This window comes from Perognathus longimembris, chromosome 8 (genome assembly GCF_023159225.1).
Source record: "Perognathus longimembris pacificus isolate PPM17 chromosome 8, ASM2315922v1, whole genome shotgun sequence".
In the NCBI taxonomy this organism is placed as follows: Eukaryota; Metazoa; Chordata; class Mammalia; order Rodentia; family Heteromyidae; genus Perognathus; species Perognathus longimembris.
The window spans coordinates 521,047-536,268 of NC_063168.1; the positions used below are offsets into that span (position 1 = coordinate 521,047).

The window sequence follows — 15,222 nt, forward strand, 5'->3', positions numbered from 1 at the left end:
GCGGGAAGGGGAAGGGCGAGCTCCGCCCCCGGACGGGAGGAGGGCCCGGTGGGAGGCCCGGTGGGAGGCCCGGTGGGCGGGAGCGCCTCTCCGCTGACCCCCACCGCCCGCGACCCCGCACCGTCCCGGCGGCCGCTCACACACTGACCTCCACACCCGGGGCCCGCCGCCCTCTCGGCCCGCCCTCTGCACCTGCCCAAACCTGGCCCGGCCTCGGCCCCGGCCCAAGTCGGTTACAGGTTTCTGAAGGAGCCAAAAGTAAAGGATCAAGACTCCGAGGTTTAAGAATTTCCACAGTGTTCACAAATCATCAATAGGTGCCACATATATTTCTTTTACAGCCTCTTTACATAGTATGTAAACATCATGATAAACAGAATCGATAAGACATATCAACTCCTAAGAAAGGAAACTGTACTCTATGCAGACAAGACTCAATCACCTCATAGCAGATGACCAGACATAAGTTTCTATGGAATTCTTTAGTTTCCTGGGCCATAAATCCCTTTCAAAATCTCCTTTGAGAAGATAATTTCCATCATTTGTCAGTCGTCATACAACAGATAAGTAACAATTATTGCAAACCTTAAAATACCCACTTTGATCAGACATTCAGACATGATTGTATTGTCTTTTAGGAGATCTGTTGTAAATCTTGCAAAAGAACATTTGTTCTGAAAATATTAAGTTTCCGCTATCCCTAGTATAAATTCTCCATCTGATGAGTCTCTTCTCCCCGAAGTTAGACATGCCACACTGAAGGTGCTTGCTACAACTCAACATCCAGAAAAGGGAAGAAGGCCCTGTGGGTGTTGTCTCCTCAGCCAATCAACACCCTGTTCGGTAGCTCACGAGGGGGGACAAAATGCGTGGCCCCAGGTGTGTGAGCTCTTTCACCAGGGACATCTCATAAGATCTTAGCTCACAGTGAGGCCGACTTTGCTTCAGCTCTCAGCATCTCAGGCAGCGGGTGTCGGGTGACTCATTAGAACCAGCGTTCTCACTGCACAAGCCAGCTCCCACCTCTTTCCCTCAACTTAAAACACTACGGGTCTGCCTGGGATCAAGCTGTTTAATGTACTACTATTTTACATTCAGATTTTTAAAAAGGAGATTTTCAGTCAGTGCTCACTTTTGAGTTACTCAGTAGAAAAATAAGTTAGGTGAGCAGTGCCTATAGAGGCATTTGAAAAAGTCTCTGGCATTTCAGACAAACCTAGCTGGGTTCTTATCAGTAACTATTGATACAAGCTGTGTAATTACAGCTGACTGCTAATTACATGAACAGTCGATGTTTCCCAAGTTATTGAGCCAAACATTACCTCTTATTACCTTCCAACAGGAAAAATAAAAACATGCTCCACAGATTATTTAGTGAAATATTTTTTAAAACACAAAAATGAAAGCAATCCTTCAGGTCTTCTTGAAGAATTCGTATGTGCACTAGAGGGTACCCACATTTCTTATGTGATAACTAGTTAGAGGAAACCGTGTGTTCATGTTTCCACTTTTCCATAAGTCCCCTCGGGAGGCCTGTAATGCTTGGGGAAAGCCTTCAGCTGCAGGGAATTAAATGCATATTTGCGACTTCCAACATTCTTCATTGTATTTTCTCTTCGACAACCCTCACTGGGGAAAAAACAAGCACAAGAAATGACAGCGATAAAAAAGGAAAAAAGAAAAGACTTAAACTAAGATGAAATGAACTGATTATTTTCATAGCATTAAAAAAGACTGACTTAAACGGGGCTGAAAACACCATTTCAACGAATACAGACAGAAGATGGCAGGCTTCTGAACGAGGCGAGGGAGAAGCAGAGATGCGCGCATGCTGCGGGCTGGGAAGTGTGCATTTCTGAAAGCAGTGAGGTGTCTAAGTGGAAGCAGGTTTCTTAACTGTTAAGTTAAAGATTTTTTTGTAATCGTGGGCTAGTTTGGGGGTTCTACTGTAACTAGAGGCTCAATGGTTTTGTTTATAGCAAATGTAATATGAAAAGAGAAATATTGCTACTCTTTACCAAAGCCTTTAAAGAGCTGTGCTTTCAGATATAAGCAAGAGCTATAATCACATCACATGCAAAATGCTCATTTTTCTTGCAGCGTTTATCATACAGCAAAGCTGTCTGGCTGACAAGGCTGGGGATGAAGCAATCCCACAGGCCTGTGTGGTCTGCCTCTCTGCCTCACAGGAGGGTTACGCAGGAGTGACCCCGCTGGGGTCCTCTGCGGTAGCCAGCTGTCACTCTTCAAGCGGCAGTCACCTCTTAAACAAGTGCTCCTGCACCAGTGAGAGCCCACGAGTGCTGTCCCCTAGGAAACTCACTGTCAACAACATCTCTATTAAATTTGATTAGGAGTTGTCATGACAACTGGCAAAACAAATGGTGCCCAACAGGAAGAGTAGTAGGGCAGACCTCACATCCCCAGTGAGAGGCTCAGGGAAGTGCTCTGGGGTAGACATAAAATAGGAAAAAGCAATTCTCAGTATTAATGTCTTCTCAATCACAGCATAACTTGATTCTTTTCCAACTATCCTAAGGCCAGCAATGACATCAACTAGTCATTAAATTCAGTATAAAATAACCCTTATGAGGTGTAGAATTTGCAATCACCAAGAAATGGTGTTTTTAAAACTTCTTTTTCAATTTGTATGAAGACCATATATCATATATATATATATATATATATCTCACTGGCAACTGTTCACACCATTATAAGTGAAAATGGCAGTCCCATTATCAAGAACTTGTCAAACGGGTATTTTAGAAAAGCATCCCCCGAGCTGCTATTGACCAACATATAGTCAAATATTTTCTTATCTCAGAACCTGAAGCCATCAGCAGGATATGTGCTACCTGAGTGAAACACCGGGACCCTATCAGTAGCTGCCCCCAACAGACAATGGCCACATGTAAACATTCTGATAAAAATAGAATTCTGTTTTTAAAGCAGAAGCTATAGTATCTTATGTACAGCTAATCTCCTTTAATCTTTGGAAGCCCTTACATTAATAGACTATTTCACATATGGCTTCTCCATTACATAGATAAATACAAACTTCTGAAAACCCACCTATCACTAGTAAATATCAAACGCCCCTGAGAAGGATCATTCATGAACTCTGACATTGTCTTGGATTTACGCACAACAGGAGCTGATATCTAGTTCTGAAGGCTGAACATAATGCACATGAAGTTATAATCAAGATTCCCAGCTCATTTCAATTTCATTTTTAAGCTGTGCCTCCCACATGGTGATGTTTATCAAGCCTGGCTGCGGTGCCTGTTCTGCGTGCTGCTGGTGCCCTGGTGTGCCCTCGGCTGGCTGGGAGCTGGCACTGGGTCGGGGAAAAGGTGAGGTGAGAGAGGAGGGCAGGCCCCAGTCACTGGCATTGCCAGACACTTTGAATGACCACATGGGCTGCATCACTTTTCAGAGGCAATAACTCATGTTGAGAAGGTCTTTCCAACCTAAGCCAGGTGAATTTAATTATCCGGAAGCTACATGCTTTAAAATAATTAGCAAAAATGGATAGCTCTTGCCAAGTGACTCCTCCCTCCTCCTCCCCAGGGCCTCACCCTTGCTAGACCAGCGCTGGCCACGTCAGCCCTGGCCACATCCCTTTGCTTTGTATTTTGTTGAGACAGGGTTTCACCAACTTTTGATCTCACTGAATTTTGCCTGAGCTGGCCTTGAACTCAAGATCCTTCCGCCTCCTTCTCCAGAGAAGCTAGGATCACAGGTGTGAGCTACCACACCTGGCCAGAGGATGCTCATTTTTCCTTTCTTTCTGGTGCTGGAGATGGACTTGGGCCCATAGTCTTGCTAGGGAAGTGCTCTTCCAACCCCATGGATATTTGTTTTTGAAATGGAAATTCAAATGGAGACCCTAAATGACAACTGGTTTTAAGGAAACCTCTAGCTCTCCCTTCAGGGCATGGGTGCGGGATCTTCCATTTCAGAACTCACCCCGAAGCCTTGGCATGCTGGCAGCTCCACCACCGATTCTGGGGAGTTGCTTTGCAGAGTGAGACTACAGCGTCACTTTCATCTCTCTCTCTCTGATCCAAGACATAGGAGTAAAGAGTGGGCAGTGACAGCCCCATTTGCTGAAAAGGCCTCAGCATTCACATTACTTGAGAAGCAGTCTAAGAATCAGGACCAGACAGCAGCAATCCCCCGTCTTGATTGATCTTCCCATCCCACTTTCATCCTGCCTACTTTTTGTGAAGGCAATTAAGATTCTGAGTATGTATTTGCCGTGATTCATGAGCAAAAGGTCTTGGCGACATTACAACTCAGCATAGGGGCAAACGTATTTAAAGCACCTCCCCACCTCAGTCAGCCCCAGCACGGTCCTGAACTGGGGGCACAGAGTGGCATGCTGCCTCTGCCCGGTCCTTGGTGGAAAAAAAAGAGCTCACTGCTTTTCTCTTTCTCTTTTCTCCCATAGGGGGCAGGAAGGCAGCACGCCTTCCTGGAGGGCCCTCTGGCAAGCTATGGCTTGTCTTTTCTGGGCAGTGGGTCCTGAGAGGAGCCCCACAGAGTACTGCAGAGCACTCTGGGGCTCTGGGACAGGAAGTCTACCCTCATGGACGTGTGGTCCCTGCCCTGCCGGGCCCCTTACGCCCTGGGGTCCCACCATGGACACGAGGAGGTGTCACCGGAGCAGGGCTCACACGGCTGATGGAATACGACTGTGGACGCTCTCTCCCTCTTTCAAATGATGCTGACAAAATGGTTCACAACTAAAGTGCATACCTTGAGGTAAGAGAGGACAAGTGTGAATCGTGCTTTTCGGAGAATCATCACCCAAACAAGACACTGTCAAGTGACTAGTGTCATAATGCCATGACTTAACCCTAGCGACTGTCAGTTAGACTCTGCTGAAGGGTGCCATAGAACAGCCACCACCTTTACACTCCACCAAATGCACTCCCTCACAGGGTGACAGGGGAGTCCCTGGGGATCTTGCAGTAATCAGGCAGTCTAGAAAGAAGTATGTTCCTAGGAGGGCCTGACACTGCAAAAGTAAACTGTATGCCATTTGTCATTTGTTGCCAGCTGCTTCTAGGATTCCTAGAGCCTGTACCCTGAGGTGGCTTCACCGAGTAAGAACTGCATGGCTTGAAGAGAGATTGGAGAGGCCAGATTCGGTGGTGGACTGTGTTTATGTACATAAGGGTGAAAGACGAGCTTTTCTAACTCACTCCAGCTTTTTCCATTTCATAAAATACAGTAGGTGGGGAACTAGGAGAGGGGCAACAAAACAGAAGTACAAGGTATCGTGAACTGAAGACAGGGAAGCTACTGCATTCTGTCTGGTGATGTGGGGAGCCCCTCCCCGCACGCTTTCTGGGGCCCTCTTTATAATCACCCTCGACCACACACGAATGCTACACTCTCGAGTCATCCCGTTTCAGGACGTGGCTGACAGTGACAGCAGCAGGAGCGAAAGCGCAGCTCGACGGCCCTCTCACGGCTGGCCGGATACAGCTGCCCACAAGCCAGGCCGCCTCTGCTGAGCTAGTTTTTACACATTCTAGTTTATTATTAATGATACTTGTTTAGTAAAAGGTAAAAGATGTCTGGATTTTAATCTGTAATTAGGTAATTTTAAGTGAAAAAAATGTTAATGTATAGAACTTTAACAGCCTTTCGTTGCTGTGTGCATGAATTCCTGGAATCCGTTTAGTAATCCATAGTCAAGAGTAAATGTGAAGCCACAGGCAGCAGGTTATCATTATGTGCTCCTGACGCTACAGTGCATTACGGTATTCACAGCTGTATCACCACCCCCCCATTAGAAATAATCAACGTAAGCAAGGAGAGGTTATAATGCTGCAAACTGCTTGCTACAGTAAGCCAGGGACTATGCTTTAAAATGAAAGCAGAGAGTACGTGTCCTGTTAAATAGGTTTGTCTAGAGAAGCCAGTAATAAAGCATCCATCTTTTTCTTTTCATTTTTCTTCAAAAGGAAAGGAAAGGTTACCAATACACTTAAAGAACAGTATCAAATGTACAAATTCTTTTCAGACAGAATCCCTTTCTCTTGAAAACAGGGCACATGAGATGCACAGGTGATAATAGTAAATAGTTTTACATAAAAAGGCCAGAGATTTGGTACAAGGAATTCCAGGCCAGCTAGATAATGCAGTAACCGGGCACCGGCACTGTGAGAACATGTTACAAGCACTGGAGACGCTGCGTGACTGAAATGAACAAGTCCTCTTGGTGAGATAATGTGGCAGGTATTTACAGTTGAGAAGAATGAAACGTCAAACTGTAAGGCATGAGATATTTCTTGGCAGACCACGCTCTGACACCTTCCTTCTGTCCAGTTAGGTACACGGTGGCTGGACATATGCGGGCACTTTTGTTATTAATTTTTCACAATGATACTCATTTACAACGCAATTTGGTTACCAGGTATGCTATGCTCAGGAAGAGCCACACAATCAGTAAATTGGGGCTCAGAGCTAATAGAGGAATGGAACAGAGGAGGCTGGGGTCTAGCCTTAAGTCTCGGATGGGCACCAGGCCGCTCAAGTTCTTCTGGGTGACTACCTCCCGTGTTCCAATGCTGTGAAAAGGAAAAAGGTTGGGAGAAAGGAAAAGGGGAAAAAAAAGGAGGAAAAGAAAGAAAAAAAGATACACATGCGATGGATTTTATCCAAAAGTATGCAAAACAAAAAAAAAAGGAGAACCAAAAGGTAAGAAGAAAAAAAAGAGAATGGAATGAAGCCACAGAGAAAGAAAAGATGGTGTGAAAGGAGACCAAAACAAAACCAGCACAGTTACAGGAAAAGAGGAGAGAAAGAGAAGTAAAATAAGAAAAAATACTGCAGTCTACTGAAATTAAACACATGTAGGTTGAAGAAATGGTTTTCCATGTTCACCCTCTCTCGGCTGGCCAAGCTCAGCGCCATGCCGCCCACCGCGCCCCACATGCTGCAGATGGGCAGGTCTGAGAAGCAAGCTGAACATGAAGAACCACTGGGGTTTGGCCTTCTCACAGATGCCTGAGCAGGAACTGGAAGGATGGAGGTGGCCGAAAGTGCCCTTGATGAACACAAACAAAAAGCATTCCTCCCAAGTCTCCCTATGCAGACTCCTCCCTGCCTGGGGTCTCAGGCTGAGCAGTGACAGGGTGTGCCTTGCAAGACACTTTTCTACGAGATGATCCCCAAGAGATTCAAGTCCACATTAGAAATTTTACATTTTTCCTTCATTTGGTGCTAAAGAAGAAATGAAAAGGTGGGCATAGGTTAGTGATAAAGCACGTCAGGCCCGAGAGAGGGGGGGGGGGGGGAGAGAGAGGAGAGAAGAAAAGGAAAGGAAAGAGGAAATGAAAGAAATTAGGAAGGTAGAAGGGAAGAAAGGAGGGAGACAGAGAGGGAGGAGGAAGGAATAAAGAAGTGTACTGAGGTGAGCTGGCCCCCAGAAGCTCTGGAATGCCCTATCATGTGCTGCTCTAATACGAGACATCTTCCAGGCTGGCAAGCGTTGGCTGATGGTCACATTCCATGCCAGGGTAGTTTGGTGGGTCACTGCTACTCAGGAAGGCCCGTTAGGTGAGGGTTTCAGGCCCTGACAAGGGTCAGAGGGACACTTCTGCTTGTCCCATTATCCTCAGCACTGGACAGTCAGTCCTGCTTGTACCTTTTAGAAGCTAAGTATGTGATTCTCTTCCCAACCCCATGTTCAGTAGTGGCATTCTGGGAGTTTAATAAATATAATTTTTTTTAATATTTTAAAAATAATAAATATTTTTAAATGGGCTCTGGCCTACATGTTTATGCCACACAAGATGGCAACCACTGCAGATCAGTGTGTAGAGCTGGTTGTTGGCCAGCCTAACTCTGGCCACTCTTCCCCAGGGTCTCTAAGAGACAGCAAAGCATAGGCTTTGTTCCTGTATCTATCTACTGCTCCCTGAATGTCCTACTTTCCCTGATAATGATACATGAAAGCAAGAAAATCAAAAGGCACTCCTCTGCACAAAAGCATGGGTGAGATTAATTTCTCCCACTAAGGGTTCTCAGGTGAGCTGTAGGTTCTATCTGTAATTGGAGGCAGGGGGTAAGAGGCAGAGAGAGGTCAGGGAATGGCGCCCACTTCCATATGGGGAGAATTCTTCCCTGCTCAAAGTCTGGGTTCCTGTCCCCCACAGAATGCAGGAAAACAGCCCTGATTGTACAACCTCTGGCTTAGTATGGTGAGGGCGGAGGTGGACTCGTCAGGAGACTGTGGACAGGAGGAGTGTGAGTAATATGGAAGCAGCTTGCTAATTTGTATTAAAATTATTAAAAAGCGTTACAAAGTTGTATGCTTTTTAACCTAAAGAACTATTTTGGTAAACATGGTTTGTGGTTTGGATATGAAGTGTTCCCCTAAAACGTTTATAGAGTGAAGACTTTGTTCCTATGGCAAGCATATAAGAGATGGGTATTGGGGAATTGATCAGATCATGAGGGCTCTGATTCCATCATCAGGTCAATACACTGATTGGATAAAAAATGTGCAGAGTATTGGGAGGAGGTAAAACTGTGGAAGGGGGGACCTACCTGCTTGGAGGAAGAAGTAAGTCACTGGGGGAGGTGGGGCCTTTGAAGGGTGTATCTTGTATCTGGCCTGTTCCTTTGTGCTACTCTCTGCTTCCTGACAACAAGGTGAGCAGCCTTGTTGTACCATGCTTATCTACCATATGTGTATCTCACTGTGGTCCAGAAACAGCAGAACCAGCTAATCATGGATTGAAGCCTGTGAAACTGTCAGCCAGAATAAATCCTCCTCCCACCAGTTGTTCTGCTCAGGGACTGTGTCACAGAGTGATGGACTGTTCAGCTGAAACTTGAACCAAAAATAAAGCTTTCCTCCTTTGTTTTTCTCAAGTGTTTGTCACAATAATGAAAATTTATATTGCCTGTGGATAGAAAAATATATAATAACTCTACCTTTGATTAAAATACTGATAATCAAATGCCATTTAGTCAGTGAAAAGTTAGAAAAATATATGTTAAAATTGACAAAGACTATACTTATTAACATAAAAGTACACTTATACTAGTTAAGTGGGAAAAAGGCTAACACAATAGGCAAAAGTATACATATAATTGTGTTTGTACATATGTATGTTTTTACTTTATGTGTTGTTCAGGGACTGGATTAATGTATGTATGATCATTACCTATCATTAAGAAGAACAGATATGAAAATGTTAGCAGGGAAAGTAGTTGGAATACAGTATTTGTTCGCAGAGAAGGAGGTAAGGATAGAGAGGAAGAGGGAGAGAAAGAGGAGACTTAACCTCACTTATTAACTTGCCTACTATTACTCGTGATAAAAATGCTTTTTGTGTTGCAGTACTTATAATCACTCTCCTGTGCTGGGGATGTAGCTCAGTGATGGAGCTCAAGGCCTTGGGTTCCATCCCCAGCAGCACATGCACATGGGGGCACACGCGCACACACACACACACACACACACACACAGAGCTGTCCTGTACAAAAAGCCCAGCTGGGCTAGCGTAGTGAATGAGATGGCCCTCCTGTGTGCAGGGCCTGGCGGGCCTGGCACTCCCTTACGGGAGAGCCCTTAGGTCACCCCATCCCTGGTCTTCTAAGACCTAGGCGCTCAAATAGGGCCTAAGAGCTCAAAACTGGAGGGCAGGTAAGCCTAAGTGGGGCCTCACCTACTGATTAGGTCTGACCGCGGTCTCTGCTTCCGTATGTGCACAGGGACCTCACTTCTTCACTGGCAGTGTGCAGCTCCCCAGCGTCCGCGCCCCCCCCCCCCCAGGCAGCTATGTGTGGATGCACCCTCCCCCCTCCAGCACTAGGGCTGCCTTGGCCCTGGAACCTAAGGGGTTCTGAGGCTCTTGGAGGTAGGTTCTGAGTCAATTCATTTTTTAAATTCCCTGAATATCCCTGAAGCTCTGAATCTCCATTGCTTCTCCACTGCTAGAAGCAACGGAGCAAAGGGATTAGGAACTTTAACAGAGGTTTTAATGAACTTCAAGTGACAAAACAGACAAAAGTATGCCATTTTTACAAAATGCTATTATCAAGAGGCAGGAGTTCATGCATCTCTTTATGCATTATTGTGAGAAGGCCAAACAGTAGAAACATACAGAAAGGATAAGAGAATTACAACACTTTAAAGAGTTTGGTGAGAGGACGAATGATACGGAACATTCAGTAGAAGTGACTGTTGGAAACGAGACTTTAACAGCATTGGTGACTACATTGAAGGAGACAGGAAAACCAGGTTTCTTATCCTTTCTTTTGGTATGTGAGGTAGGGAGCTGCCCAGCAGTGCTTGAAACAAGGCAGTGATCAACAGCGGACAGTTTGAGTTATGGGTTTCATTCTGCAAACACTCCTGCTGCCTCAGAATCAGGGTGGCCTGGGCACAATGATAGCTGTCACCATAAAACACTCACTAGACACTTGGCTCATAGAAGCAAACTGTGTCCACTGCCAGAATGGAAGCAGAGCAAACCAGTGCAACCTGCAGACATACCTCATTCGAGACTGGAAATAGACAACCCAGTAGCAAGCAGCAGCTGCCTGCTCAGACAGCATGGGCCCGGGACCCCACCCACATCCCAGCAGGCCGCCCCTCCCCACCCAACTGCAGGACACACAAGCCTGCCCCTCGTTCTGCTTCAGAAGACTGCTGCTTCTTCCCCCCTTGCCATCTAAGGAAATGCTGCCTGAACTGCACAGGGCCAGCCGCTTGATGGGTGGTCAAGCGACAGTCTCGGGGCAGCAGGCCCCCTGTGAGGCGAGGGCCCCGGCACCATCGCATCTGCAGTTTACACAGGCGGTAGATGGCGGGCAGTGAGTCGGGCGGGCAGCAGCCTGACGGGGCACTCACCTGCGCATGCACTCAAGGGCCTGTGTGAAGACCTGTGGGGCCATGCCGTGCTCATGCTGCAGGATCAGGCACTGCTCCAGCGTCACAGACATGGCTGTGCGGTCCTTGGCACTCTTACAGCTGGTGAACCGGACCCCGTTAAGGCGGCGGCAGACCTGTCACAGAAACAGGATGTACTTAGGATGGCAGAGTCCACAGAAGGGCAGCGCCATCCTAGACAGGGAGGCTCCCGAAGGCTTGTCAGGGACAGAGGCAGGAACTACACTCAAGCCTAGCCCGTCTCAGCTTTCTCCCACTCCATGCTCCCCTCAGCTAGTACCAGAAAGCAAGTCATTTACAAATAAGAGCCCCTATGGGCCATGATGTCTGAGGGTCCTGTCTCCATTCCTGCCACTCTTTTCTTCCTGTGTCTGAGCCACTCCTTCTAAGCCTCTCTCCCTATCACTCTAGACTTTATCACCATTCTTCACTGACTCTAAGCAGCTATCCCCATCCAAACCCTATTGGAACCTTCCTGGGACACCCAGCCCTTTACCGTCAAGCCCCCAGAAAAAGAGGGCATGGAGAGTGACCCACTTGGGAGGCCAGGGCCACCTGAAGGGTCCCCTGGTCCCTGACCAGCCCTGCTAGTCTCCATTCTCTATCTTTACCCACACAGATTGGGACAGCTCAGAAAAGCTGCCTTCTGAGCACCAGCCCCCAGGGGTTCTTCTCATTTTGCCCCACCCCCACACCTGTCAGAGCTCTGCATGGCTCATGTAGGCGGGAGCAGGGTAGCCCCAGACTGGTAAAGGCCATCCCAGAGCACCTTCTCGACACTCCTGGGTTACAGTCTCCAAAGCCAGTCAGCTTTTGTCCAGGAAGGAACCTACAGTGCCAGGCTCCCATCCCAATAGGCCAGCAGCCACGCCTGACTCTGTTTATACTCAGAAATAAAAAGAAGTAAGACCCAGAAAAGAAACTGTAAAATTTGGTACTTGAATGGATTGGCTTTGTTTTTCTCCCTATCATCCAACCCTAAAGATGTCCAGGATTCAGTGGACAACACAAAAATTGACATCCAGGAGTCCCCAGTAGCCTCATGAATCTATGCTTTGATCCTTCAGTGCTCTACTAGGAACAAAGGCAGGCTACCTTTCTGGCCTAGTGACAAGGGCCAACTGGCCCTGAATAGAGAAACAGAACCGTGGTTCCCACACAAAGCATTCCCAGGTCTCTGCAGCTGCTACAGAGGTTTATGTTTATTCTAAGAGAATGAATAAGGAAGCGCATGTCCCATGCTAGCGCCCAGGGGTCTGGCTATGAAGTTCACAAAGGCACTTGTTTTAAGAAGATGTCACAACATGGCCAGTCCCTCTTCTAATGGAATGAAAGAATGTTAAGGGTGCCCTCTGCCCTGATGTGAATGTCCCACACCATCACATCCAGTGGGCGTGGCCTGAGCAAACACTAACAGGTGAGCCCTATATGCCCCCCCAACCCTCGAATACTGAGGTGTGAACTTCCAGGACTAATGCTTCAAAACAAGGTCTGGGCTTGTACTAGTGGCTCAATTTTGCAATCCTAGTTACTCAAGAGGCTAAGATATGAGAATCTTGGTTTTAGACTAGCCTGCAAAGACAAATCTTCAAGACTCTGTCTCCACTCAATCAAACAAAAAACGCCAGAATAGAAGTATGGCTCGAGTGGTAGAGCACCGGAATTAGCAAAAAAAGCTGAGCAAGAGTCTTATACCCTGAGTCCAGGCCCCAGTATTAGTATGCCTGTGCACATGCATGCACATGTGTGCATGGACACATGTACGTACACACACACACACAGAGCCAAAGGGCAGCTTGGCCAGAGAGGGGAGATCTGAACAATTACCCAATGGCCTAGCCCTCATTTTCCATGAGTAAATCTTGAAGTTGCAAGGAGATGATAAGATCATACACAAAGGAGAATGTCCACTCCCCAAAGCTTCCTTCAACACAGAATAGGAGCCGTCACAGCCATCAATAATGCACACTGTAGAGCACACTCAAGAAAAGGGCTGTCATGACATCACAGTCTTGAGCCTGGGTCACAACTCAAGTGAGAGGGCACTTGCATAACAAGTAGGAGGCCCTGAGTTCAACCTCAGTACCAAAAAACCAAACCCAACCCAAACCCATAAAGACAGGGTGGGTCTCAAACAGTTTTGTGGTCTAACAAGCATACAGTGTGGGAATGGCTGATAAGTACTGAGACCATCTATCATCATTAGATCCTAGGTCAGAAAATAGTTTCCTGACAGGAAGGACCATGATATGCACAGATGAGCTATTCAGGGAAGCTACCGGGGGCTGGCCTCTCACCACTGTGCTAGGCAGAATCAGGCGAGCTCCTGCTGGTGGCCTTATCCTCCCCGTCCTCTGGCCTAGGCTGGGAACTGGAACCTCAAGTCCCAGTGCTGGCAGAATATGCCTGCATACCCAGGCCCAGAGCTTGGAATCCATGAGTTTAAGTTATGAGAAAAATGTGTGCAGCGTTCAGTACTTGGAGAAAGGCAGGATAAGGATATTTAAAGAGCTGGAAAGACTACCACCGTCTCCCTTGAGACTCAGCTGTTATTGACTGCACAGGCTTTCGAAGGTGACAACTGCTATCATCCTGGCTTGTAAATGCCCCAGGGACAGACTGTGTCGAGCTTATCAGAAGCCAAGCAGTCTAAGTGCATGACTCACAGACAATACCCATGTCTTCCAGAGTCTCTCAACATGTCCAGTGACTCTTCCTGGTACCCTGGCATAGACAGCAATTTGTTCTTTACACATTGACTCAGATTTTGAGCTGTCCCTATTTTGTTACAATGGATGGTAGAAGACACACTTCCTCCTCCCTGTGATGAATACCTCAGCAGCTTGCCATAAAATGTCCACATTCTTATTCTTCCGGGCATGAACGTTCTGGCCTAGAAAGCGCAGCAGTTCAGGCAGGCAGGTCTGACTCCGAGATCGAGGTAGACCTAGAAGAGAGGAGAGGGAGGGGGAGCCCACTCAAGAAGGCAGACAGGTATTCAGGGAGAGGATGTGGTTACTAAGCATGGTGTGTCCTGCATTTCCTTTACTGTCATCTTCAAAGGGAAAGTTGCTTCATCTCCTTTCTGCAACCCCAAGGGGCTGGACAGGAGACACCTAAGGAACTTCTTTCTTGTCTTTCCAAAAGAGGTAGTTTGGGGGGACGGGGAAAGGGAGAGAGGAAGGACCTGTCTCCAAAATCACCAAGGACTCAGGATAGCTTAGGTAGTGAGTACTGACCACTAAATGGACCTGAAAACCTGGAGAATGTGAATCTGAAAAGTGTAGCCCCCTTCAGGGGAGCCTTAAGCATCTGGAGGGATTCATTTCCGAATGGCTTAGAGAGAACTCTCTGCTCTTTCTAACAGCTTCCCTCCTCCACCCTGGCAGTCTCTCAGCCATTCCAGAATCTCCCAGGCGCTAAAATCTGTAAGATCACCTCACCTAAGAAACCTAAAACTAAATTGAGAAAAAAAATTCCCAACAAATCAATCAATCAAGCAGTCTAGGATTTCCACACATTAAGTTCCTATGAAGGTAAGAGATGACCCTTAAGGTCCTAGCTAAGGAAAATAGTGCCTGGGTCCTCAAATCAAATCAAATATATGGCCTCCTGAGATCTATCCCCATAGAGCTTCCACCCTACAAACCCACTCTGGCATACACAGACCACTTCTTGCTCCTTTCTGTGAAGTGGATCAGTCTATGGGCGCCCACAGGAGGACAGCCTAAGGTAAATCAGGACATTCACCCTCAGGAGGAGAAAGCGACCTCAACTGTCACCTCCATCTGACTGGAAACCTGCCTCTGAGGATATATGGAGAAAATGGGGAGTGTTCAGTGGGTAAGCTCCATCTTCTCAGCCTCACAGACCAGCAATTCTCTCTCAGAAATAAAGACTACATGGGTCATCCCCGCCAAGCTTCCTGGCCTTCACTCCGGTAAACCTCGCCCTTCTCGGTCTACGTAAACGTCTCCTAGGACCTGAGCCACACTGGAACTGCTCAACTCCCAAGCCTGAGCTCCCTGAGCTGTCCTCAGCGCTCCCACCTGCGTTCCATCCTCAGCGTGTCCCTGGTCCCCCTCTCCTGTGCTCACCTGTGCAGCCTGCAGTCCACAGCCTGTCATTCCCCTGGAGCACCCAGGCCTGACGTGGCTTCTGGGGAGATCCGCCAACTTGGCCTAAGTGTCCTCATCTGCCAAGTGTGTGTGAGATCGCTGCTCACCTCAAAGGGCTGCAGTGGGAATCGGATCCTGGTACAGGGCAAGGACATGACAAATCTGTTGTGTCTAAGTGGTACT

The 15,222-nt window shown here is 47.2% G+C and overlaps 1 protein-coding gene across 14 annotated transcripts in view; it reads right to left on the reverse strand.

Annotated features, from left to right (window-relative positions):
* Nucleotides 1-279: 279 nt before the first annotated feature.
* Nucleotides 280-15,222, reverse strand: part of Inpp4a (inositol polyphosphate-4-phosphatase type I A) — an 86,114-nt gene continuing 71,171 nt past the window's right edge. For 8 of the 14 annotated variants that reach the window (XM_048352277.1, XM_048352282.1, XM_048352273.1 and 5 more), the window contains 3 exons: nt 13,756-13,868; nt 10,883-11,037; nt 5,489-6,584 (listed from right to left, as the gene is read on the reverse strand). In XM_048352277.1, coding sequence (XP_048208234.1) covers nt 6,404-6,584; nt 10,883-11,037; nt 13,756-13,868 — 449 coding nt within the window. In that variant the 3' untranslated portion in view covers nt 5,489-6,403. Of the gene's footprint in view, nt 1,630-5,488; nt 6,585-10,882; nt 11,038-13,755; nt 13,869-15,222 lie in introns of those variants that run through there. The other 6 variants (XM_048352283.1, XM_048352281.1, XM_048352275.1 and 3 more) reach the window with 2 other exon arrangements.